The sequence below is a fragment of the Panthera onca genome, chromosome A1 (assembly GCF_046562875.1).
Source record: "Panthera onca isolate mPanOnc1 chromosome A1, mPanOnc1 haplotype 2, whole genome shotgun sequence".
Lineage (NCBI taxonomy): Eukaryota > Metazoa > Chordata > Mammalia > Carnivora > Felidae > Panthera > Panthera onca.
Genome location: NC_138339.1, coordinates 147,871,412 through 147,898,229, shown reverse-complemented (window position 1 = coordinate 147,898,229; position 26,818 = coordinate 147,871,412). Strand labels below are relative to the sequence as shown.

Sequence of the window (26,818 nt, the reverse complement as noted above, 5' to 3'; positions counted from 1 at the left end):
GGATCTGTTTAATTTTTTCTTTATACTCTGCCTATCAAAATATTGCGGTTTATTAAAATATTGTAGTTTATTTATTAAAGAGATTATCTTTTCCACATTTAATTGCTTTGGCACCTTTTTCTAAAATCAATTTAACATAGATGAGTGGGTCTATTTCTGGGTCTATCATGTTCCATTAATGTATGTGTCTATGCTCTGGTCAAAACTATTGTAACTTGATGTTAAGTCTTGAAATCAGGTAGTGTGAATCCTTCAACTTTGTTTTTCTCAAACTCATTCATTTGCCTTGCCATATAAATTTTACAAGCAGTTGTTAATTTCTAAAAAAATTTTTAAATAGTCCATCAAATATTTTTATTTGACTTGTGATAAATCTGTAGGGTATTTGGAGAGCAGTTGGTTTCTTTCTAATATTAAGTCTTCCAATCTGTAAACATCGTGATAGTTTCCATTTCTATGTCTTCTTTGATTTTTTTCAAAAACATTTTATAGTTTTTAGCATAGAGACTTTGCATGCACTCAGTTAAGTGGCCAACTCTTGGTTTTGGCTCAGGTCATGATCTCATGGTTCGTGGGTTCGAGCCCTGCATCAAGCTCTGCACTGACAGCCCAGAGCCTGCTTGGGATTCTCTGTCTCCCTCTCTCTCTGCCCCTCCCCTGCTCATGTTGCTCACATGCTAGCTCTCTCTGTTTCTCAAAAAAAAAAAAAAAAAAAAAAAGACTTGGCATATGTTTTAAAATTTAGACTTAAGTAGTTCATGTGTTTTGATATATTATAAATAATACTTTAAAAATTGTTGATTTCCAATTATATACATTGCCGAGATATAGAAATCTGATTGATTTTTATGTGTTGTATCCGATGACCTTGCTAAACTGTGTTCTAGGAGTTTTTTGTTTTCTTGTGAGATTTTTTTTTTTTGTATATTTCTTGGATTTTTGTACCTGGGCAGTAATGTTATCTACCAATGGGTTAGCTTTATTTTCTTCCTTTTCAATCTGTATGTATTTTTTTCCCCTGCTTCATTGCACTGGCTAGGACTTCCAGTACAATGTTGAATAGGAGTGGTAAGAGTGTATATCTTTGCCTTGTTCCCAGTCTTAGAGGGGAGAACATTTAGTCTTTAACCATGAAATGTGGTATTGGCTTTAGGCTTTGTGTAGAAGCCTGTAGCAGACTGAGGGACTTCGCTTCTATTTGGAATTCACTGAGCTAATTGGGTTTTGAATTTTGTCAAATGCTTTTTCTGCATCAACTAATAATATCATATCATTTTTATTCCTTAGTCCATTTATATGATAGTTACATTAATTGGTCTGAGGTTCTTCTTTTCTGTAATGTATTTGTCAGATTTGAGTATCAAAGTTACTTACGCTGGTCTAATACAATGAGTGGGAATAAGTTCCATCTTCCTGTATTTTCTGAAAGAGTTTGTAGAATACCAATATTGTTTTCTCATTCAGTGTTTGATGGAATTCACCAGCACAACCATTTAGACATGGAGTTTTATTTTTGGAAAAGTTTAAAAAAATTTTTTTTTAATGTTTATTCGTTTTTGTTTTTTTTTTTAAATTTTTTTTTTCAACGTTTTTTTTTTTATTTATTTTTGGGACAGAGAGAGACAGAGCATGAACGGGGGAGGGGCAGAGAGAGAGGGAGACACAGAATCCGAAACAGGCTCCAGGCTCTGAGTTGTCAGCAATTCAGATCATGATCTGAGCTTAACTGACTGAGCCACGTGGGCACCCCTCTTTTTGGAAGATTTAAAAAAAAATTTTTTAATGTTTATTTTTGACACACACAGAGAGAGACAGGGCATGAGCGGGGGAGGGGCAGAGAGAGAAGGATACACAGAATCCAAAGCAGGCTCCAGGCTCTGAGCTGTCAGCACAGAGACTGACACGGGGCTCAAACTCACAGACCGCGAGATCATGACCTGAGCTGAAGTCAGACACTCAACCGACTGAGCCACCCAGGCGCCCCGTCTTTTTGGAAGATTTTTAATGAAGATTTCAATTTCTTTAATAGAAATAGAGCTGTTAATAGTTTTGTTTTATTGGATCTGTTGTGGTAAGCAATATATATATATATATATATATATATATATATATATATTTTTTTTTTTTTTTTTTTTTTGCTGGAATTTGTCCTTTTTACCTAAGTTGCCAACTTATTAGCATAGAGTTTTAATTGATATTTCTTTATTTTCCTTCAAGAGTCTCCAGGATGTGTAGTTATATTAACTCTATTATTCCTTATATAATGTGTTTTCTCTGTTTTTTTTAATTTTTTTAATTCTTTTATTTATTTTTGAGACAGAGACAGAGCATGAGCGGGGGAGAGGCAGAGAGAGGGGGAGACACAGAATCCGAAGCAGGGTCCAGGCTCTGAACTGGCAGCACAGAGCCTGACGTGGGGCCCGAACTCACGAACTGTGAGATCATGACCTGAGCTGAAGTCGGATGCTCAACCGACTGAGCCACCCAGGTGCCCTTCTCTTTTTTTTTTGTAATTAATCTTGCTAGGGTTAACAAATGCGTAATTTAACTGAACCTACTTTTGGTTTTATATTTTCTTTTCTTAGTCTGTATCTCACTGATTTCTGTTTTCGCTTTATTATCTCCTTCATTCTAGTTCTTTTGGATATATTTTGCGTTCTTTTTTGCCCCTATATTTTTAAGCTGGAAGCATGGATCATTGATTACAAACTTTACTCCTTTTTTTTCTATTGTATCATTTTAAAGTTACAAATTTCCCTCTAAACATCCCACACATTATGATACAATTTATTTTCTTTTCCTTTTTTTTTTACCTCGTAAAAATCCATTCTAATTTAATGACAAATTGGGAAGCAAACACATGCTCTCTTTTTTTCTAGTTTTATTTTGAAATAGTTGATATACATCACTGTATAAGTTTAAGGCATACAGCATGATGGTTTGATTTACATATATCATGAAATGATTTCCACAGTAAGTTCAGCTTACATCAATCATGTCATATAGATACAATATAAAGATATAACTTATTTTTATTATCATCCAGTTGAAAATAGTTACTCATTTCTATTCCATTCTTTGAGAATTAATTTTTCACCAATTGGTCTTTTTAAAAAAAATGCTGAAGAATATTCTTTAAGTGGAGGGGAACTAGTACCAGAAGGGAATTTGGTGCTTCTGTAATCAAAAATAAGAACAAAAATAGTAAATATCTGAGTAAATATAATAGAGAATTTCTCTACCCTTTGTTCTTTAAATGTGTATGGTGGATGAAAGCAAAAATTATAACAGTGACTTGTATCATCAATATTAAAGACTTTTGCTCTGCAAAAGACTCTGTTAAAAGAATGGAAAGCCAGGTACAGGTACCTATGGGGAAAATATGGACATCACACATCTAACAAAGGACTTCTATCTAGGATATATACAGAACATCCAAAACTCAAAGGTAAAGTGAATTATTTCAACAAAAAATGGGCAAAGGAGTTGAACAGACATTCCACCAAAGAAGGTATGTAGATAGCAAATAAGCACATGAAAAGTTGCTTAACACCCTTAGCAATTAGAAAAATTCAAACTTAGATCCCTTTGAAATAGCATTACACACCAACACCAAATGCTTGTGAGGATGTGGTGCAACTAGACCTACATTGCAGGTGTGAATCCAAAACATTACAGCCATGATGGAAGATGGCTTGGTAATTTCTTGCAAATTCAAATATGGAGTTACGTATGACACGGGGTTCTCCCTCTTAGGTATTTACCTGGAGAACAGAAACACAAAGCCTGTATGCTAATTTTCACAGTAGCTTCACCCATTCAATGGAATTCTACTCAGCAATAAAAAAGGAACAAACTGGGGTGCCTGGGTGGCTTAGTTGGTTAAGCATCCGACTTCAGCTCAGGTCATGATGTCATGGTTCATGAGTCCGAGCCCCACGTTGGGTTCTTTGATGACAGCTCAGAGCCTGGAGCCTGCTTCAGTCTCTGTCTCTGTCTCTGTCTCTCTCTCTCTCTCTCTCTCTCTGCCCCTCCCATGCTCGTACTCTCTGTCTCAAAAATATATAAACATTAGAAAAAAATTTTTAAAGGAAAAAATTATGGATATATACAACAACATGGATGAATCTGTTGAATGAAAGAAAGCAAGACTGAAAAGGTTACATATATTATAATTCTAACTATATGACATTCTGGAAAAGGCACAACTCAAGAGGTGGAGAATCAATAGTTGCCAGGGGTTAGGAGTGGAGGGAGAGTTTGTCTATAAAGGGATGGCATGTGGGAACTATTTGAGGTAGTAGAGCTGTTCTTTTATCCTACTAGTTATGGTGGTTATACAAACCTGTAGATGTCTTACAACTCATAAAACTGTATATCAAAAAGTGGTCAATTTTCCATATGCAAATTAAAAATGATAAAAATCATTATAACAAACAAAAGTAAAAACGAAAATCACCAAATACTTTGAGAGGAAGTGGTCAGTATCACTCTGGTTCTAAACATTTGTTGTATGGGCTTGGCCAAGTTAACTTTTCTAGGACCTGGTCAAGTTAACTTCTCTAGGACCCAGTTTCCTCATAAAACGATAGGAATATTTGTAGTATCACCTCATGAGGTTGTGTGAGAGCTAAGTGAAATAATACAGAGATACTCCTTCCCATATTGGAATCACTCATTGTCAGTTGTAATTTGACTTATTATCAGTGGCCAGGATTGGTGAAACTTGAGTTGACCCATGTAGTTCTCAGTTGCCATAGATAGCCTGTTTTCAGGTTTTTCTGCTTCTGAGATCTCAAATGCAAATCAGTCTAAATATGGATTCTTCACTTTTCACATGGAGACCATGTAGAGCAGTTGACTCTAAAAAGCCTGTGTCTAAGTCATTCACAATTCCCAGTCCGTCGTGGTGGCCAGCATCTTATAACATTGCTAGGCTCACCCTTAAGAAAATGCATCTGGGCATCACTTGGGATCAATCATCTAATTCACCCAGGCCTCAGTCTAGTTTTTATCTGTGTAAGGAGGGTCACAGGATCAGCCCTTCTTATAGGTAACAAATGAATGATTTTATGACTTATGAGTACCTGTCAGGCTCATTTTAAAGCATGATTGTGGTCACTAATTAGAGAAATAGTTATGGGTGGATTTTGCACCCATCTGGGCCTCAGTAGCCTTTGCAAAATTAAGAAATGTATAATTTCCAGTAGGCTTTTTGGCTCTAAAATTTTCTAATTCTAGAGTCTTGACAAAACTGGCCTCCTAATAATTAGCTTCCTTAAGGCTCCATTCATGTCACGATTTCTCAGACTATAGATGAAGGGATTGACCAGGGGAGTCACCACTGTGAAGATGACAGTGGCCACCGTGTCTTGGACTGAGTAGGAGGATGAAGGGCGCATATAGACCCCCAGGATTGCCCCATAGAAGAGGGACACCACAGTGAGGTGGGATCCACATGTGGATAGGGCTTTCCTTATTCCCTGAAGAGATGGAAACTTTAACACGTTAGAGAAGATATAGGCATATGAAACAGTGATACATGTGAATGGTGTAATCGACATAAGCCCACCTGCAATGGATACCATCAACTCATTGATAAAGGTATCAGAACAAGACAGCTTTAGAACTGCATAGGGGTCACAGAAAAAGTGATGCACAGTATTGTTGAAAGAAAAGGTGAGTCGGACCATGAGAAGAGTGTGTAGGAGAGCATGCAGGTTTGTAATGACCCAAGAGACCACCACCAGAAGGATACAGAGTTTGGGCTTCATGATCATGCTGTAGTGGAGTGGGCAACAGATGGCTACATAACGGTCATAGGCCATCACACTCAGAAGGAACCCATCCATGTTGATGAAAGTGATGAAGAAGTAGATCTGGGTCATGCATTCCACATAAGAGATAGACTTGCTTCCCAGTATGTGATTCAGCAGCATCTTGGGGGTTGTGACTGATGAAAAGCAGATGTCGATGCAGGAGAGGTTAGCCAAGAAGAAGTACATGGGGGTATGGAGATGACTGTCACAGCTGATGGCTAGGATGATGAGAATGTTCCCAATGATGGTGACCAGGTACATCCACAAGAACAGCCCAAAGAGAATCTCTTCCTGCTTTGACTGCCCAGAGAGTCCCAGGAGAAGGAATTCTGTGACCGTAGTCTGGTTGTCTCTATCCATGTCTGCAGGGGAGAAAATGTGGTCGAAATAAAAGGAAATATGGGGCACTTGGGTGGTTCAGTCGGTTAAGTGTCTAATTTCAACTTGGGTCATGATCTAATGGTTCATGGGTTTAAGCCCCGCATCAGGCTCCCTGCTGTCAGCACAGAGCCTGCTTCAGATCCTCTGTCCTCCTCTCTCTCTGCTCCTCCCCCTCTCATTCTCTCTCCCTCTCTCTCTCTAATATAAATAAATATTTAAAAAAAATTTTTAAGTAAAAGGAAATGTTTAATTGAGTTCCATTTACCATTTAGAGATTGTAATGTTTTAATGGTACCAGATCCAAAGTTTACTTCTTAATTAATCTCACTTTAAATATAAAAGTAGATAAACAATAATACATCATCATTTGAGTAAATTTTTTATGATACTGGTTTTGTCATTGATAACACACATTAGATAATTCTACAGAGTTAGCTTTCCTGAAGTAAATAGCTGGTTAATTTCCATAATTTTAATTTATGTTTATTATCTTTGATTACATACAGCTTACTTCATACTTCACTAACATTCAATGAATATCCGGTGTGTGGAGCTATTTTCCCACACATAATTTTTTAGTTTATGAATGATGAATTCAGTCATTTATAGATAGGAAGACTGAGAAGACGAATCAGAGATAAAAACCCTGAGACTCAGAGAGATTCAGTGATAGCACATTAGAATGACAGAACTCATAACATTTACAGTCCTAAAACAGTTAAATTCCCTTTTCTTCAAACTCCTCCTTAGTTTTACCTCTACATTTTGATTAACTACCATTTATGGAGAATACAGCCAAGTGAAAAAACAACCAACATAGCCAGGCATCCAGACTCCTTCTTTACATGTAGTTCATCACTTTATCCTTATTAACATCTGTAAGTTTTAGGAATAACAAGCTTCATCAAACAGAAGGAATAAATAAAGCCAGGAGATTTAACCATTTGTTCAAGGCCACAAGTTCTTTTACCTGAATGTGGGGGATAAGCTTAGGAATCCCCAGGGTTTACACCAATGGGTTAACAAGGCATAAAGAACTATAAAGTCATAAAATGCTCACACCCGAGTTTGGGTAAACCAGACTGGCACCCCAAGAATAGGGAATTGCAAAGACACCCTGAGAATAGGGAGGCACAAAGGTTCCAGGAATAGGGAGATGCAAAGGCACCCCAAAATAGAGAGGGGGTGCAGAGCCCCCAGAATAGAGAGGGAGAGGCAAAGGCCTAAAATAAGAATGGTGCAAAGTTGCCCAATACATAGGTATATGAAATAAACAAGATTAGATATTCAGGGTGAAAGCACCCCAAATTTAGTACTATAGCGAAAAGCTGCTTTCACAGGAGGATAGGACCAGGTTAGGTAAATTGGTGAATTGGACTATGGACCACTGCGCTGCAGGCAAAACAGTCCAGAGTGGAGATGGTTAACAAAAGAAAAGGTGCCTTATTAACCCTGTGGTTATTCCCCCTGTCTCATCCCCTAGGCTAGCAAAGATACACAGGCACAGTGCCTCCTGTCTGCTGTTAACAACCATCTCCCCATCTGTCTGGTGCCCGGATTTTGTTTTATATTGACCCAAACCCCAAACACTGTATACCTTCAAAACCCCCTTTTCCCTCACGTCCCCAAGTTAATGTCCATAGTTTCTTTGTCTTTTTGTACATGCCCATCACGTTTGTAAGCCTTCTGATCTGAATAAATATGGGGCAAGGACCCTTATTCAGGGCTCTTGTCTTTTTCCCGGAAATTAGCCATCTCTCACTTTAATCCTGCGTCTGCTCTTTTGCTGGCCAAAAGAGAACTTTAGACTTAGAGTCAACGACACCTGAATAAAATGCTACTGTATACAACTCCCTCAAATTCTTTCTGGGTGTCTCCTACATTTTCCCAGGATTATTCTACTTTTAGGCTTTGAAGGATGTGCCTGGAGGTTTGTCCTCAATGTTGTGACCACATGGCATCAAAACGTCCTTGCTATCACTCACAACTGTTGGCTTGAATAAGCTAAGTGTGCTGGTGAGGTCGCTGTGCACAGGATTTTGCAAAGAGACCTCTTTTCCCTCTTGTGCTAGCCAAAATGCAATCAGCTGGATTGTGGCACTTGGTATTATTTTTGAAGAGGAAGGCAAGTTCCTAGGGTGAAATTATGGGGTATATCTGAGTGACATTCCTAGCATGAAGAAATTAGTATAGGCAGGAGGAGTCAGATAAAGCACTGTGGCTGTGATAGCCATGGAAGAATTCAGGGTTTGGATGGTAAAGAGGATGGGACATGGCCTTCCTGATTAAGAACTAAAACCCGGGGTGGTAAGCAGAAGGAGGAAAGGGAGGAGACTCACAGGTTAAGTGGCTTGACTGGCTGGGGCAACAGATGTTACAGGTATAATTTTAGGGGGATTGGTTATAGGATGTTTGTAGTATAGCAACAGTGAAGTGTTCTAGCACTTTCAGAGTTAAATTAGTAAAACCATTGTAAAATTCTGACATCTGAAGGCATTTTCTCATAAGTCATATCACAGGATAAAAGTGTAGAAAGGCAGTACCAGGTTGTAGCCAGAGTTACTGAAAGTAGGCGCTCCAGGGCAAGGATGCCTAATGGGGGACGTAGAAGTTGGAGGGCAGGGCTTGCGTCAAGGAAAACCCAAACCTGGGGTGCCTGGGTGGTGCAGTTGGTTAAACATCTGACTCTTGATCTTGGCTCAGGTCTTGATCTCACAGTTTGTGAGTTCCAGCCCCGCTTCAGGCTCTGTGCTGATCGCAGGGACTCTTGCTGGGGATTCTGTCTCTCCTCCTCTCTGCCCCTCCCCTGTTTATACTTTCTCTCTCAAAATAAATAAGTAAACTTAAAAAAATTAAAAAAAGAATTGTTCGATCTCACTCTGAAATAGTTGTTTATAACAAAAAAAAAGTTGTATTTATGCAGCCTTTTCCCTTGTGTCTGAACAGCACATGTGAATATTCTGGTTTTAATTGCAGGCTGTTCTCCATAATGAAAATGGGAGTAAAAGCTGGAAGTGGTATAGTAGAATGGCAGTGGGTCTTTTCCTCTTGTCTGGGAACTGTGGAAAAGGTCCATAAGGGCCTTTTAGGTCAGTAGGCTCTAAATAACCCAAACTCTGTGCTGGGAAATCTGCCAGCATTAGGGTTAGCTCCTGCTGCGAGTGTTTGCTGGGATAATACTATCAGGAGCACAATTAATACTGCCCCCAAACCCCCAAGTCCTGTCGTGAGAGGGATGGGAGCAGAAAGAGCAATGATTCTGGAGAAAGTCTGTGCCCTCTCATTACACCCCACAGGGAGAGGGAAGTGGGCTTCCTGGTCCCCAACTCTGAGTGTGGAGACCTCCAAAAAAGTCCCACCAAAGACTGGAGATGCTTGCACCGTGGGGAGACCATCTGTTGGTTTCCTGACTGGGCATATGGGCTTGCTGATCAGCCCTCACTCTCCCAGAGCAGGGAAGAGAAAATGGGCAGAGATGGGAGAACGGAGAGAAGGAAGAAGGCTGGCAGAGAAGCTAGCTGTGTGCCATTGCAAGGACGTGTGAGTTCCCCGAGCGCTGGTGGCCCCTGTGGAAGACATGTGACAGCTACTTCATAGGACAAAATCTGTGCCTTCCAGGAAAGGGGAGTTCTTCAGTAACATAAACGCCGTTTGGGTGGGACTGGGGAAGGGGCGGGAGGTTACAGGGGTTGAGTGAGAGCTGAGACCCTCTCTGAGACCCTCTCTGACCCTCTCTGAGCCCGCTCTGAGACCCTCTGGTAATCCCTGGAAAATCCCCTATGAGCAGCCCACAGAGATAAAAGTCCATAAGTGAGGGGTGCCTGGGTGGCTCAGTAGGTTAAGCATCCAACTTCAGCTCAGGTCATGATCTCATGGTTCCTGAGTTCCTGAGTTTGAGCCCCGAGTTGGGCTCACTGCTGTCAGGGCAGAGCCTTCCTCGGATCTTCTATCCCCCTGTCTCTCTGCCCCTCCCTTGTTCGTGCTGTCTCTCTCTGTCTCTCAAAAATAAACAAACAACAACAACAAAGCCCATAAGTAAGACAGACAAGCCAGAAGAGCAGCAAATAGGAACAGAGGAGAGACAGCTCCCTTACTTGGTCAAGAGAGAGTACCCCTACTAGATTTCCCCCCTCTCTTTCTTTCTCCAAATCAGGAAGAGTACATCTACCAGCATCCCCCTCCCCTTCCGTACTCCAAGCCAAGGCACATTGTGAGAGAGTAGAACACAAGAGATCGAAGATTTAGACTGTTCTTGACCACTTTAAAGCACCATTTTTATAGTATGCAATGGCTTAAAATGAATGAATCTGGCCAGGATGTTTTTAGGAGACCTGCCAATAGAAGATCAGTTACTAGAAAAAATAATCTCTTGTTTCATGGTTTAAACCCCAGCAGGTGGAGATTCCACAGTGAGTAGGAGATATGGCAATTCCTCTTACTCTGAATGGATATTCACCACCCACCCCGTGAATATTCATTCAATCTCCCATGCAGCTTCCTGTTAACAAGAGTGCTAACTAATCTTTTTAAAAAGATTTTATTTATTTATTTTTGAGAGAGAAAGAGAGAGAGTGTGTGCAAGCAGGGGAGGGGCAGAGAGAGAGAGGGAGACACAGAACCCAAAGCAGGCTCCTGGCTCTGAACTGTCAGCACAGAACCCGACTCGGGGCTCAAACTCAAGAACTGTGAGATCATGACCTGAGCCAAAGATGGATGCTTAACCAACTGAGCCACCCAGGCACCCCTATATAACTTACCTATGTGGATGCCTGGTTTCCTGCACTAATCTCTTCTGAGTCTCGGTAGCACGTGGCTGTCTCTGAGACATCTGGTCTTCAGCATTGAAGGCACCCCTATATAACTTACCTATGTGGATGCCTGGTTTCCTGCACTAATCTCTTCTGAGTCTCGGTAGCACGTAGCTGTCTCTGAGACATCTGGTCTTCAGCATTGAGGGTTTGTGTTCCTGGACCTCAAAACCAGAGCTGCTGAGTGCCCAGACCCCAGCCCAAGCCAGCTCCCCTCTGTGGGGCTCTTTGTGGCATCCAAGGAGCTTCTCCTTCTGGGACACCTCAATTACGTGGTCATAGACAATAGTGGATGGACAAACACAAGGAAGCAACTGGCAGAAAGGTGCAGAGTAGGGACAGCATGGGAGGGTCTCGAATGTCTGCCAGAAGACTCTCTGTTGTGGGGCTCTTTTAAGAGCCTGCAATCACTGACCCTAGCGCCACTAACCTGAGCTGTCTCCTTCGTCTCCCACTGCTGCTTTTCTACGTCCTCCTTGGAAACGTGCCTGCTCTGTCCTGCAGTGGGCAGCACATCCTGAAAAGAGAGACTTGTACATGTCAAACCAGGACACATGCCCCCTTTGAACTTGGTCAGGTGCAAAAGGATTTTACGTGTCTGTTATTCCAAAGGTAAATCTATATGTTTATGTTCACGTGAATCTGTCTGTTGTTGGAGGTCCCGTGTCCACACCTGCTTTTCAGCCCTTCTTACCTGGCTGTTCTCTGTTGCTGTGAAATGTGGTCATGGAACCCCTATCTCCACTGGCTCCTTGCTTGACCCTGGATGATTCAACAGTGTCAGCCAGGGCTGAAGACTGAGGAACCTGTTCTCACTGGAGGAGAATATTTAGAGTTAGATAGATAATGTGGTTCTCTCAGGTCTGGCTTCGATGATTGGGAACAAATAAATAGATCTTCCTTCCCTGGAGGTTGAGACTCCCTTAGGGACCAGGGCAGCCATAGTTGCCAAGGTTGGGCATCCCCAGGGTGGATTCCCCCTGGCTCCACTAGAGGCGCACTTACCAACCACTCTGTTCCTATTCTCTCTGGACACAGCTATCTCTGCCTGAGGGGAACTCCTTTTAGTGCTCAGACTTGATGCTTCCCACTGCCTCAAGAATGTCTCCTCTCCTGCCTGTGTCACCTTATATCTTGTTCTGTGCCCAAAATAGACCTGAAGAAAAATTGTAGAACAAGTGAAATTGGCCCACATACATTGGTAGCATCTCTGTTCTGTACACTTTGCCCCTGAACTGACTCTTTTGTATAATCTGTAAGGTTTTAGGACCCTGGATTCTTTCTTCTTTCAAATACAAAGTTTGATCTGTTGGTTTGTACTAAGAAATTAATTATGGGTTTTGTTTTGAGAGAGAGAGAGAGATTGAATGTGCACAGGGGAGAGGCTGAGGGAGAAGGAGACATAGAACTGTAAGCAGGCTCCACGCCCAGCACGGAGCTTCACGCAGGGTTCCATCTCACAATCATGAGATCATGACCTGAGCCAAAATCAAGAGTCAGATGCTTAACTGACTGAGCCACCCAGATGCCCCCCTAAGAAAGTGAATATTAAGAGCAGAACCTCAAATCTGTATTTTAACATGTAATAGTGACTGTGTCCCTGGCACAGGAAATCAGAGGCACCACCTAGAGATATTTGCCTGAAGACAGAGGGTAGGGTATAGTGGGTATGGGCTGTGTATGGAGTCATTTAAATAGTTATCTACTGGCTATTGGAATTTGGGTGTGTATTTCTAAGTTTCCATTTGTATGTCCTACAAAAAGCAAAATTTTTAATTTTTTTTAACGTTTATTTATTTTTGAGACAGAGAGAGACAGAGCATGAACGGGGGAGGGTCAGAGAGAGGGAGACACAGAATCTGAAACAGGCTCCAGGCTCCGAGTTGTCAGCACAGAGCCTGACGAGGGGCTCGAACTCACGGACCGCGAGATCATGACCTGAGCCTAAGTCGGCCGCTTAACCGACTGAGCCACCCAGGCGCCCCCAAAAAGCAAAATTTTTAACAGGTGAGTTTTCAAAATTCACCTTAAAAAAAATTTTTTTTTAATGTTTATTTGTTTTTGAGAGAGACGGAGTGTGAGCTGGGAAGGGGCAGAGAGAGGGAGACACAGAATCCAAAGCAGGCTCCAGGCTCCAGGCTCCGAGCTGTCAGCACAGAGCCCGATGTGGGGCTTGAACTCACGAACCGTGAGATCATGACCTGAGCCGAAGTCAGACGTTTAACCGACTGAGCCACCCAGATGCCCCCACAAAACTCACCTTTTAAAAAAAGAAAAAAGAGGGGCACCTGGCAAGCTCAGTACATAGAGTGTATAACTCTTGATCTCAGGGTTGTGAGTTCAAGCCTCATGTTAAGTGGAGAGATTACTTTAAAAAATAAAAACCTTTAAAACTATATAAATAATTTTAAAAAGTACACAAATATGAAGTTGGCCAGAAATGTTTATGTAAAAAATTAGAGAAAAAGAGTGACACGATTAATTACAGATAAAGCAGTAATAAAGTTAACCAGAAGCATAAATCATAAAAGAGTAATATTTTATAATAGAGGAAAAACTCATAGAAACTCAAATGAAACATCAAATGAAGCAATGTAACAATAGTTTCCATAAAGCAAAAGCTCATAATGGCAGAGATTTTGTTTAAACAGTGAAGAAATTTTGATTTAAAATACATCCATTTCCACTCTGGAAATAGAGATTACACATTCTTTTTCAAGCCCAAGGAACAATCACAAATAGTGACCATTTTTTAGGCTACCACAAAAGCTATTAACAGAGTCCCCAAACAGTGATTTTAGAGGCTACATTCTCTTACAGTCTCCATTACATAATTAAAAATTGGAAACCAAAAATCCAAATGTAAAAAGAAGTGTCCAGTTGATAAAGTTTAAAGCATTGTTTATAATTTTCATATCAAAAAGAATATTAAAACCAAATAATTTATAAATTAAAGAAAACATTAATATAAAAACCTATGGGAAAATGGCTTTCAATGCTCTTGTTAATAATGAATATAAAAAATAAATAAATCAAGTATTTGGTGAAGCATTTTTTAAAAGTTTATTTAATTTATTTTTTTAGTAATCTCTGCACCCTACATGGGGCGCAAACTCATGACTCTGAGATCAAGAGTAGTGTGCTCTACCAACTGAGCCAGCCAGGCACCCCTCAAGCATTTTATTTTTTAAATTACTTTAGTCAAATAAATATATTAGTACAGCTTTGAAAGTCAAACAAGTCTTTAGATGGAAAACCCAGTTCCCTAATGTTCATCTCTCCACCCCTGGGTCCCACTGCCCAGTGTAAGCACTTTTATATTTTTCTGAATAGTATACCTATAATCCTACTTTTTATTGAAGTATAGGCGACACACAATGCTACATTAGTTTCAGGTATATAATGCTTCTTTAAAATTGTTTTATTTGGGGTGGGGGGGAGAGAATCCCAAGTGGGCTCCGCACTGCGCATGGGCTCCATCTTATGGCCCTGGGATCATGACTTGAGCCAAAGTCAAGAGTCAGACGTTCAACTGACTGAATCACCCAGGCACCCCTATAATGCTATCTTTGATTTTTGATTTGCAATCTTATCTATACCCTCTTCCCATTTGAAAGGGTGACTGTCCCATTTCCTCTTCCTCAAATCCTTTTAATACAGGCACATCGCATTTTGGGGGCATGTCAATATTTATTATTGACATTCTGACTCTGTTATTCACTGTTGGTGTACTTATCTTAATTATTTTCCTGTACAACTTTTGAATGTCCCTGAAATTAATCGTTGCCTAGTTTTTTCATTTGTTTGATTTTTATGCCTTTATTCTTTCCCTATTCCAAAATTAGTTCTTTCTTATTTTGAGTTTTATTTGATAGGCAATAAACATTACTCATTTAAGGGTACACTTGGATGACTTTTGATACTCGTGTGCATGACCACAATCAAGGTACGAAATGGTTCCATCATCCTAAAGGTTTTCTTGTTTCCCTTTACAGCTAGTACCCTTTCAGGACCACATAGGTTCTTTGAATTATTATATAAATTATGATATCAGTTTGGCAATTTCTATGAGAAATCCTGGTGAAGTTTTGATTGAGATTGCATGGAATTTTATCAATTAAGAATTGACAGCTTAACAATATTTAGTCTCCTGGCCTAAGAGTAGAGAATATTTCTACATTTTAAAAGGTTTTCTAAAAAAATAAATAAGAGGTTTTCTTTAATTTCTTTCATGAATGTTATTTTTAGTTTTTAGTGTACAGATTGCTCATATTTTTGACAGCTTTAAACACTAAATATTTCACTTTTTAAAATGTTTTATTTATTTTTGAGAGAGAGAGAGAAAGGCAGAGAGAGAGGCAGAGACAGAGAGAGAGAGACAGAGAACGAGTAGGGGAGGGGCAGAGAGAGAGGGAGACACAGAATCCGAAGAAAGCTTCAGGCTCTGAGCTGTCAGCACAGAGCCCGATGTGACGCTCGAACCCACAAACCACAAATTCATGACCTGAGTCGAAGTCGATGTTCAACCAACTGAGCCACCCAGGCACCCCTAAATATTTCATATTTTTATGTTACTGTAAGTGGTACTAATTTTTAATTTGAATTTTTTATTATTTGTTTTTATATGATTTAAAAAATATTGATCTTGAATCCTGAAACTTTGTGAAATTAACTCTAGTAGATTGTTTATAATTCCACCAGAAATTCTACATGAATGATTGTTTCCACTCACACAGGCAATTTTACTTCTGTCTTTCTAATCCAGTTGTGTTTTAATGAAGGTATTTTCTGCTCACAACACTTCTGATAACAAATGTATGGGTTTTGTCTTGTTTTTTATTTTTTTCGCCCCACACTGATGACCAGTTCTCTATCCTAACCCTCAGGATACCAACTCAGTGTCCTACAATTAAATTCAGTGCTGACACTATCCTGACCTAGCACAGACCCCAGAGGTTAAGGGCTCCGTCCTACAAGGCTGACCTCAGATACCAGTTACAATTAGTTGGTCCCCAGGTTACCCACACTCTGTCTAATTTGGCTACAAATTGAGGTTTCCATGACCTCCTCCTCAGGGTAGATAATTTTCTCTAATGGCTTATAGAAATCAAGGAAACACTTTACTTACTGTTACTGGTTTATTATAAAGGACATTATAAAAGATACAAATAAATAGCCAAATGGAGAAGCACCATAGGGAAAGGTCAAGGGTGGCCCTCATGCAGGAGCTTCTGCCCCCATGGAGTTTGGGGTGTGCCACCCTCCTGACACGCAGGTGCTCTCTGAAGCTCTCTGAATCCTGTTGTTTAGGAATTTTTATGGTGACTTCATTATGTAGGCATGAATGGTTAAATCATCGGCCGTTGGTGATTAACTCAATCTCTAGTGACTCCTCCCTCCCTGGAGTTGGGGAACTGGGGCTAAAAGTTCCAACTGTCCGGCACCTGGGTGGCTTAGTCAGTTAAGCATCCAACTCTTGGTTTTGGCTCAGGTCATGATCTCATGGTTTGTGGGTTCAAGCCTCGCATGGGACTCTGTGCTGACGGTGTGGAGCCTGCTTGGGATTCTCTCTTGCCCTCTCTCTCTGCCCCTCCCCTCCCCTCTCGCTCAAAATAAATGAATAAACATTTTTTAAAAAAGGTTTCAACTGTCTAATGACCTAGTTGGTTCCTCTGGCAACCAGCCCCCATCTGGAGGCTATCTTGGGGCACACCAAGGGTCACTTCATTAGCATGCACTTAGGTAATATCCAAGGGGATTATTATGCATAACAAAATATGGTCCTTTCATCCCCATCACTCAGGAAATCCCAATGGTTTTCAAAGTTCATGTGCCAGGAACTAGGGAGGAAGATTATATATGTCCAATTACATCACATTTTTATTTCTTTTTATTGCCTCATTATACTGGCTGGAACATCCAGTACAATATTGAATGGAAGTGGTAAGAAGATACATCCCTGTCTTATTCCTAATTTTAAGGGGAAAATAGTCACCCTTTCAACATTAAGTATGATGTTAGCTGTAGGTTTTTCATATGTGACTTTAATCAAGTTGAGCAAATCTCCTTCTGTTCTTATTTTATTGAATGGTTTTATTATGAATGTATACTGAATTTTGTCTATTGCATTTACTAGGGCTATTGGGATCGTTTTCCTTTTTAACTTTGTATTTTTTTTAAGTTTTTTAAAATTTATTTTGAGATAGAGAGCGTGCACACACACAGTCACTGGCAAGTAGGAGGGGCAGAGGGAGAGAATCCCAAGCAGGCTCTGCACTGTCAGCGCAGAGCCCCATGCAGGGCTTGAACTCATGAACCAGGAGATCATGACCTGAGCTGAAATTGGACTCTTAATGGACTTAGCCACACAGGTGCCCTGTTTTTTTACTTAATTAATACAGTGAATAATACGGATTGAATTGCTAATGTTAATCCAAGTTTGCATTCCTGGGGTAAAGCCCATATAGTCATATGCATTATCCAATTCAGATATGATGGGATTTGAGTTTCTAAAATTTTGTCTAGGATTATTGAATCTGTATTCATAAAGGACATTGGTCTGTTATTATAATGTTTTATAAAATGAATTGGGAAGCATTCACATCTTTTCAATTTTCTGAAAGAATTTGTGTAGGGTTTTATTATACATTTCTTAAAAGTTTGATAGAATTCAGCAGTTGAAGCCATCTGGGCATTAAGTGTTTTTGTGTGTGTGTGGGGGGAATTTTTAACTACAAATTCCGTTATTAATTAGGTATTGAGCTAGTTCAGTTATCTGTTGTTGAGTGAGCTTTGATAGATTGTCTTTCATAAAATTGTCCATTTCATTGGGGCACCTGGGTGGCTTAGTTGGTTGAGCGTCCAATTTTGGCCCCAGTCATGATCTCAGTTTGTGGGGTCTTGCCCCACATTAGGCTCTGTGCTGGCATCTCAGAGCCTGGAGCTAGCTTCAGATTCTTTGTCTCTCTCTCTCTCTGCCCCTCCCCTGCTCATGCTTTGCCTCTCTCTCTGTCTCTAAAATAAACATTAAAAATTTTTTAAACTGTCCATTTCATCTAATTTATCAACTTTAGTGGAATAAAGTTGTTCGTAATAATCTCTTACTATCCACTTGATATCTGTATAATCTATACTGATTTACCTCTGTCATTCTTTGTATTAGTCATTTCTGTCTTATTTTTTCCTGATTGACTTCGCTAGAGGTTTACTGGTGTTTTCATCTTCTTAGTGAACCAGCCTTCAGTTTTATTAATTCTCACTGTTACCTATCTGTTTTCTATTTCATTGATTCACACTGTCAAAGAAAAAATCAGAACTGGATGTTAATTAAAGTGGCAAAAACAGATTTTATTCAGGATTATTGCAATAGGGGGATAGAATCCTCAGTACAGAGCCAGGCTTAATTCAGAATACAGCATGAGCAAGTGGGAATTTATCGTCAAGGAGCAAGGTGAAGGGCAGTGGTTGGAAAATTGCTAAGAGGAGACACCAGGTGTAATGGGGGACTCTAGTTAAGCTGAGCAAACGGGGTGGGGGGTGGGCACCTGGGAGGTTCAGTCAGTTAAGCATCCAACTTCAGCTCAGGTCATAATCTCAGAGTTCGTGGGTTCGAGCCCTGCGTCGGGTTCTGTGCTGACAACTTGGAGCCTGGAGCCTGCTTTGGATTCTGTGTCTCCCTCTCTCTCTGCCCCTCCCCCGCTCATGCTCTGTCTCTCTCACTCACTCAAAAATGAATGAACATTAAAATAAATAAACAAACAAACCGACTGAACAGGATTCTAGTTCAACCGACCGAACAGGATTGTTTGCTCAAGACAGGCCAGAGTGAGTAGACCTCACTTGGAGGATGATGGAAGATGAGGAACCCTACCAGTTATGGGGAGTGGCCAGATATCAAGGGTGGGAGATTCTGTTTAAACTGACTGTGCCTGGTTCTTGTAAAACTGGATTTTAGAAGGAAGTACACAAGTGGACCTAAGAGAAGGTTCCAGAGCCTGACTAAAGTTTGGTCCAGGGAAAAATCTTTGTCAACAGTCGGATCTTTATTATGTTCTTTCTTCTGCTTACTTTGCAGAATGTCTGCAACTAGACATTCATGTGTTCAGTTTGTTAAGATAAAATTTAGGTGATTGATTTGAGACCTTTCTCTCTTTCTCTCTTGTCCAACTTTATTGAGGTATTAGTGATAAACTTGTAAGATAAGGTGTAATTGGTGGTGACTTTATGTATGTATAGTTTTTCTTTTCTAATATAAGCAGCGTTTCACAGTTTGTAATATGCATCTTTCCCTTATCACATCCTACGTGAAATTGATACAAGACTAATTCATGCATAATACAAGAACCTTGTGCCAGTGTACTTCCACTTCTCCTCTCCTGATCTTTGTCATACATTTTGCTCTTACATATATTATAAGCCCCATGCTACATTGTTAATATTGTTGTTTTAACGACTATATTTTAAAGAGATTTAAATCATAAGAGAACATTTTATGTAACCATGTAGTTATTTCCATGCTATAAAATGTGCAGTCAAATACATTATTACTATTGTTGCTTTAAACAAGTGACTATCTTTAATAGAAATTAAAAATAAGAAAAAAAAAGACCCCTTTGCCTTCACTTAACTCCTTTTCCAGCACTCTTTATTTTTTTGTGCAGACCTAGGTTTCTGACTGATATCATGTGTCCCTTCCTTTTTGAAATAGTTGCTTTAACATTCCTACTGGACACTTATTTCATTCCTTTATCTTTTTCAGTCTTTTATCATCCTGTCTTTAAGTTCATTGATTGTGTCTTTAGCTGCATCAAGTTGACTGATAAGACAATCAAAGACATCCTTCATTTCTGGTACTGTGTATTGATTTCTAGCACTTCCATTTGATTCTTCTTTATAGTTTCCATCTGCCTCCTAAAATTACCCATCTGATCTTGCATTTTGTCTACCTTTTCCATTAGACCTTTAATTTAGTAATCATATTTATCTTAAACTCCTTAATACTTCTAATGTCTATGTTATGTCTGTTTATGATCATTGTTTTGTCTCTTCACATTGTGTTTTTTTCTTGCTTTTTGGATGCTTTGTAACTTTTTATTGAAAGCTGGACTGTGTTGTATAAAGTAGTAAATACTGAGGTAATAGGCTGTTAGTATGAGGATTTATGTTAATCTAGCCACAAGCTAGGTTGTGTTTGAGATTTGTTTTCCCAATGATTACCAGTTCTGAAAGTTGTTGTTGTTAGGGGAACTAGAAACTTTAAATTTCTCTAGTCTCTTTGTTTTTGTCTAACCTCTTGGGATCCCTTTTGTGTGGATCCCCAGAGAGAGTCTGTCCCTTGAACTCTCCCACCTGTAGTCCACAAATATTGCTTTTTTAAATGTTTTTATTCTTTTTTTTTTAGAGAGAGAGAGACAGTGTGAGTGGGGGAGGGCAGAGAGAGAGAGGGAGACACAGACTCTGAAGCACGCTCCAGGCTCTGAGCTTGATGTGGGGCTCAAACTCATGAACTGTGAGATCATGACTTGAGCCAAAGTAGGACGTTTAACTGACTGACCCACCCAGGTGCCCCTCCACAATTATTATTATTGGAGGTTTGTTACCATGATAATGGGGAAAGGAAGATCAGGGGGCATTCTCTAATGTTGAGATTAAGTCTCGGTGCTTGGAATACACAGTGGGTCTGTGTTTGGGTGATCTGGTCACAGTGTTTCTGCTCCTCTAGGATTAGAGCTTTTCCTGAAGTCCAATTATCTTTCTTACCAGTTTTATGCCTTGAGGCTCCTTTTGTTAATTTAAGTGAGATGGGGGTTAGGTCTGAGTGGAGTTTATCTCCCCAGCTGCAGTGGATTTCATCAATGCCCTCAGCTGGTGTTCTTCCCCTGCAGATTAAGACTCTTTTTTTTTTTTTTTTTTTTTTTTTCGGATAAGGGAATTGGTCTGGGCAAATTTTGCAATGGTAATTGTTCCCCTTTCCAAGACAGCACCGTGGGGGAGCTCTCTCCAGATTGTCCCCATCCTCCCTGGGAGAGCCTGGTGGGGTTCCTGTAAGAAAAGCCTATGACAAAGTAGGAATTCCTCCCATGATTGTGGCCTCAGGGAGCTTCCCACTCTTGAGCTAGCCTACCCTCGGCCTCTAGCATCACATCAAAATTTCTAGTTTAATGTTTTGACTGACTTATGAGGAGGGCAGCAACTTCTGTCCCAGGTAAAGAAAATGTCCCAGGTTCCATGTCTCATTGAAGGTGCCTCTCTCTCCCCAGATTTCAAGATGGCTGTTTGCGCCATCAGTGGTGACCTCAGTTTTTGGATGGGTTCTCAAGAAGTCATTAATTTCTGCCTGTCCACCTTTTGTTGTTGTTATTGTTACGAGCATGGATGGAATGCATGTCTCTAGAGCTCTAAGCTGACACCTCAAGTTCTAAAATTCTTTTTAATTTTGCCTGAATCACTGTCTTTCCCACAGAAATATTTTTGCTGAATCTTTATCCAGCTGTCTTTTACTATAAAACCAAAATCTTGATGGGGACCCCACCTATATTGCAGATATTTAGATATTTTGATACCCAGGCCATTCACTGGTGACATAGACTCAAACCTTAGTCCTGCTCCATGAACCTTCTTCTAGGCCCATCTGTGTACTTCCTTATAAAAGCCAGTTTTCTCAAGAAACCTGCAAAGTCAGTCTAACCAGAACTCCCAGACCTTGATATCCTGTCACCCTCCAAATCTGATAGGATTCCTCATCCTTCATCATCTCCCAGATGATGTCTGACCACGCTGGCCTGTCTTCAGCAAGGATCCTGTTAGGTCACTTTAGCTAGAATCTCCCACTCACGACCCCCGAGGTTTCTTCCTAGCAATTTTCCATTCACTGCCCTCCACTCTGCTGCTTGGATATAAATTCCCATTTGCCCATGCTGAATTTGGCCTTGAGCCCACTCTCTCTCCCCCACTGTGAAGTCCCATTGCAGTGATCCCTACACCTATTCCAGTGGTTCTGGATAAAATCTGACTTATCACCTTTAGCAAGGGTCCTTGAATGTTTCTCTCTTTAACTCTGGTGATCTGCCTGGGGCTGGAGTGAGCCCATCTTGAAGACACTGCTTCTAAGCAGAACTCCTTACTTCATACTGGCAGCCTGGCACAGGAAGCTTATCATTTTAAAAAGACTGTTCTTGGGGTGCCTGGGTGGCTCAGTCGGTTAAGTGTCCTACTTCAGCTCAGGTCATGATCTCATGGTTCTTGAGTTCGAGCCACATGTAGGGCTCTGTGCTGACAGTTCAGAGCCTGGAGCCTGCTTTGGATTCTGTGTCTTCCTCTCTCTCTGTCCCTCCCCTGCTCGTGCTCTATCTCTCTCTCTTTCTCAAAAATAAATAAAAAACATGAAAAAAAATTTTTTTAAAGAAGAATTATCACCTCATGGATTTGGGAGGTCCTGGTGGGCTGTCTGTGTGTGGGAGGGAGGGGGAAGTGGCAGTGAATAGGGTACCTATTGAGAAGCCGGGGACTGAGAGAGTCAGAGTACCTGAGAAGGTTAGAGTACCAGTGGACATCATATGGTCAGGGTGCCTAGGCAGATCAGTATATGTCTTTACATGGTACAAATGTCCTATGGGTCAGCTGGTGTGTAGAGAATATCTCCTGGGTTGGGCTTTGGGGGCTGGGTGGTTTTTCAGTGTCAGCATGCCCTTTGCAAGATAAGAGCAAGGGGGGGCGGGGTGTGTTTCTGAATGGACTAGAGGGCAGGATTCCCTTGAGTGTCTGGATCCTTTGAGGCCAGGGAATATCCTTTTTTATTATTATTAAATTTTTAAAAATGTTTATTTATTTTTGACAGAGATAGAGACAGAGTATGAGTGGGTGAGGGGCAGAGAGAGAGAGGGAGACACAGAATCCAAAGCCAACTCCAGGGTCTGAGCTGTCAGCACAGAGCCTGATGCAAGGCTCAAACTCATGAACTGTGAAATCATGACCTGAGTCAAAGTCGGATGCTTAACTGACTGAGCCACCCAGGCGCCCTAAGGTAAGGGAATATCTTATATGGTCAGAGTATCCCAAACCTCACCACGGCTTTGTCTGGACATGTCCAGGGTCTAGGTTCTGGGTGTCCTAAAAGGTTGTGAGGAACATCGTGAATTCAGGCTATCATGCTGACTATAAGGTACAGAAGTCAAAACTTCTTGGAGGGCTCATGTGTCTGAGAGACTGAATTCAACCCTGTGCCCTAGGGACTCAGGAATCAGGTAAGGTCAGAATGACTCTGAGGGCTGGAAGCTCTTAGGGATGGTAGTAAAATTAGAATGACAATAAAGTAACATTTTTGCCTGTGTTAATTATGTTCAAGGAACAGTCCTAAATGCTTCTCTTCCATTAACTCTCAATCATTGTGTCTTCACCACGTAGGTACAGTGGATCCTCATTTTTTGTGGATCCCGCATTTGGGAAGTCACTGAGGGTTATTTGAAACCCCAAGGTCAGTACCCTTTTGCAACACGCTTTGGCACTTGGATGGTCATTTGCAGCAATGCGCGTGCGCAGCGAGGCAACTACTTTGAGCTGCCGCGTTCCCAGCTGAGGTCAAACAGAGCAACTACTCTGGCTTCCTGTTTTAACTGTCATACTGTAAATAGATGTCTTTTTGCGGTCTCTTAAGTGCCGCCATTTCTCACATATTTGTGCTTTTCCTGGTAATTTCGCTGTTAAGGCAGCTTCCAAGCATAGTGTTGAAGAGCTGTCCGGTGTTCTCAAGTGCAGGAAAGCCATGATGTGCTTCAGGGAGAAAATACATGTGTTAGACAACCCTCGTTCAGGCATGAGTCACAGTGTCATTGGCCATGGGTTCAACGTTAATAAGTTAGCAATATACATTAAAATAAGATATCTTTAAACAGAAACACATACAACAAGGTTATGTATGGATCAGGTGATGAAAATGTTGTGGCCAGAGGCTCTCGGAAACCTATTTTTTGGAGTTATGGTTCAACATCCACTAATTCAGTGTTCGTAGTGACTTTATGAAACAGACTACCTCAAATAAAGAGAATCAACCATATTACTTTCCCCAGATGATAAAGCAGAGGCACAGAGATATTAAGAAATGAGCACAGGATCACATAGCTTAGCAAGTGGTACAGCTGGGATTCGAACCTGGGGCAGTTTGGCTTCCGAACTTATACTCCTTCCTTCCACACTATTCTCCTTCTTGTGGGGTGAGAGGATCCTGGGTGTCAGGCTTCCTTGGAGGTCAGGATTGGGGGTTGGAATCAGGATGCCCTGGAAGACCAAATGCCTCTAAGCCTTCCAGCCCCCTGAGGGGTTATGGTTCTCTGAAATGTCAAGTCAAACTTGCAGTGTCTCAGTGTCTTTGGGGAGCAGGGGTAATGGGTCAGAGTTTCTTTGTAATATCAGAGTACCCTGGGGGCAATTAGGCTGTACTAGATAGCTGGTCAGTTTCCTTGTAGAGTTAGGGTATCTTGAGGCTGCAGGATGTACTAGAATTCAGCACTTGCTTGTAGGTTCAAGTTGAATGCATGTTACTGGGTCTTGGGAGATCAGAATGTCATGGGGGCTTGGGTTGCTCCAGGAGGTCATGGTATATGCTGGGGTAGAGGGAGAAAGGTTGGTGTCTTCCATCAGTGCTTCTCAACTTTAATGCTCTTATGGATCAAAAGTTTGTGTGTCTCCTGCACCTCCATTCATGTGTTGAAGCCCTAATCCCAATGTGATGTCATTTGGAGGTGGGGCCTTTGGGAGGCGATTAGGGTTAGATGAGATCTTGAGGGCAAGGGCCACATGATGGGATTAGTATCTATACAAGAAGAGGAAGAGAGACCAAAGGTGGTTTTATTTCTGCCATGTGAAGGCAAAGAAGACAGCTGTCTACATCCCAGGAATAGAACTTTCACCAGGAACTGAATCAGCTGACACCTTGACCTTGGCTTTTGCAGCTTCCAGACCTTGAGAAGGGTCTACTGTTTAAGCCACCCATCCTTTGGTATTTTGTTATGGCAGCCTGAGCTGGTGAAAATAAATGGATACCCGTTTATCCTGGGGATCTTGTTACAATGCAGATTCTGGTTCAGTAGGACTCAGGTGGACTCCAAGATTCTGCATTTCTAAGAAGCTTTCATGTGCTGCTGATGCTGCTGATTGTGGACCATACTGTAAGCATCAAGATCCTAGAGAATTTTTTTTTTTTTTGGTCTTAAATTGTCAGGGTGCTTTTAAAAGGATGTGTGCGAAAGATGAGCATGACCGTGGTGATTCAGACTGTCCCTTAGTCCCACTAAGGTGGACTCCAAGATTCTGCATTTCTAAGAAGCTTTCATGTGCTGCTGATGCTGCTGATTGTGGACCATACTGTAAGCATCAAGATCCTAGAGAATTTTTTTTTTTTGGTCTTAAATTGTCAGGGTGCTTTTAAAAGGATGTGTGCGAAAGATAAGTATGACCGTGGTGATTCAGACTGCCCCTTCCATGAGGGGTAGGGTGTCCTGAGAAGTTAGAACCTCATGGCAGGGTTAGAGGGGTCTTCTAGTAGAGGCAGAACATTCTGGATTTCAGTGCGTCCTAGAGTATCCTAGAGTCCTGGGGTATCAGGTTGTCTTTAAAGGGTCAGGATCCCCCAGGGATGTCAGAATGTACTTTCTGGGTCTAAGTGATCTCAAGAAGCAGAATATTGTGGGTGTCAGGGTTTCTTGACTGCTCCGGGATCCTAGGTGCTTCAGCATTTCCTTGAAGACTCAGAATGTCAGGATGGCGTGGGCATCTCAGTGTCTCACGGAGTCCTAAAGTCCAAGCAGTCAGGATGTACCCAGAATTCCAAGGCCCTCAAGGGCCAGGGTTTTCTGAATGTCTGCGTGACCCTGGAAGGTCTTGGAATCCCAGGGGTTCTGAGTGAGTGAGGAGGTGACATTTGGGAGAGGAAAGCAGACAGCCCTTGAGAACTATGGTGTCCTGGAGATTCAGCCCATGGTTGAGGTTGTCCTGAGGTGGGGGAGGGTGTGTCTAGTATATTCTGAGAATCAGGGTATCAAGGAGGGGCCAGAATGCACTTGTGTCTTTTAGTTTTTTAGTTACCTGGAAACAGATCCTTGGATATTCACCCACATGCTGAGATGCCAGGCAGGCCCTACTCCTGGCCCTCATTCTGGTGCAATCCTGCACCCCCTCTCCCCACGGTGGGGTTCTGGGGAAGGGTCTTAGGAGGAATGCATTTTCTTCTTATCCTGTCTGCTCCCAGGAGGGGATTTAACAGGACAAAAGAACTTGGTCCTCTGGGAATACGAGCTCTTGGCCCCAGTCCCTGGACCCTCCAACTGAGCACCTTCCCTCATCCGGCTTGTGATCCTCCCCTGACGAAGGGGGCTCTGGTGACCAGGCAATGATTGGATGGGCCCCCAGGGGCGAGGGGCAGGTCACTCCTCCAAGGCTCAGGGAGAAAGAGGTGGTGTGGGATTGCAGGCTGGGAAAGTAGGCAGCTGAGAGCAAAGGGAGAGAGAGACAAGGGGCAGACAGTGGAAAGTAGAGGCCAAGACAGAGAAACAGGGTCGGGGCAAGGCAGAGAGAATGCTATGATACTCAAGTGAAGGAATGGGGAGTTAGGGAAAAAAAATTAGAAAATAGGGGAGACAGTGAGAAGGACAAAGATATCCATCTGTATTTCCATCCAGAGAGTGAGAGGCATAAACACAGGGAGAAGGAGTGAGATAAACAGGCAGAGAGGGGAACGACAGAACCAGAGAAAGACTGACCCGGGCTCAGAGACTCAGGGACACAGGAACCTGGACTGTTTTTGGTCTTTGTTGTTAG

The 26,818-nt window shown here is 41.5% G+C and overlaps 1 protein-coding gene across 1 annotated transcript; it reads right to left on the bottom strand.

Moving 5' to 3' along the window:
- Positions 1-5,237: 5,237 nt before the first annotated feature.
- On the bottom strand, positions 5,238-11,736 carry LOC132680464 (olfactory receptor 1f45-like). Its single transcript, XM_060634148.3, has 3 exons — positions 11,703-11,736; positions 11,439-11,525; positions 5,238-6,181 (listed from the first exon to the last, which is right to left on the bottom strand). Exons 1-3 carry the CDS (start codon positions 11,734-11,736, stop codon positions 5,238-5,240), a joined length of 1,065 nt encoding a protein of 354 aa, XP_060490131.3.
- Positions 11,737-26,818: the final 15,082 nt, after the last annotated feature.

Coding starts and splice junctions, on each gene's coding strand:
- LOC132680464 (XM_060634148.3), bottom strand. CDS start 11,736: ATGACCACATTTCACAGCAACAGAGAACAGCCAG. Junction 11,526..11,702: donor CAGCAACAGAGAACAGCCAG/GTAAGAAGGGCT, acceptor CTCTCTTTTCAG/GATGTGCTGCCCACTGCAGG. Junction 6,182..11,438: donor AGACGAAGGAGACAGCTCAG/GTTAGTGGCGCT, acceptor TCTCCCCTGCAG/ACATGGATAGAGACAACCAG.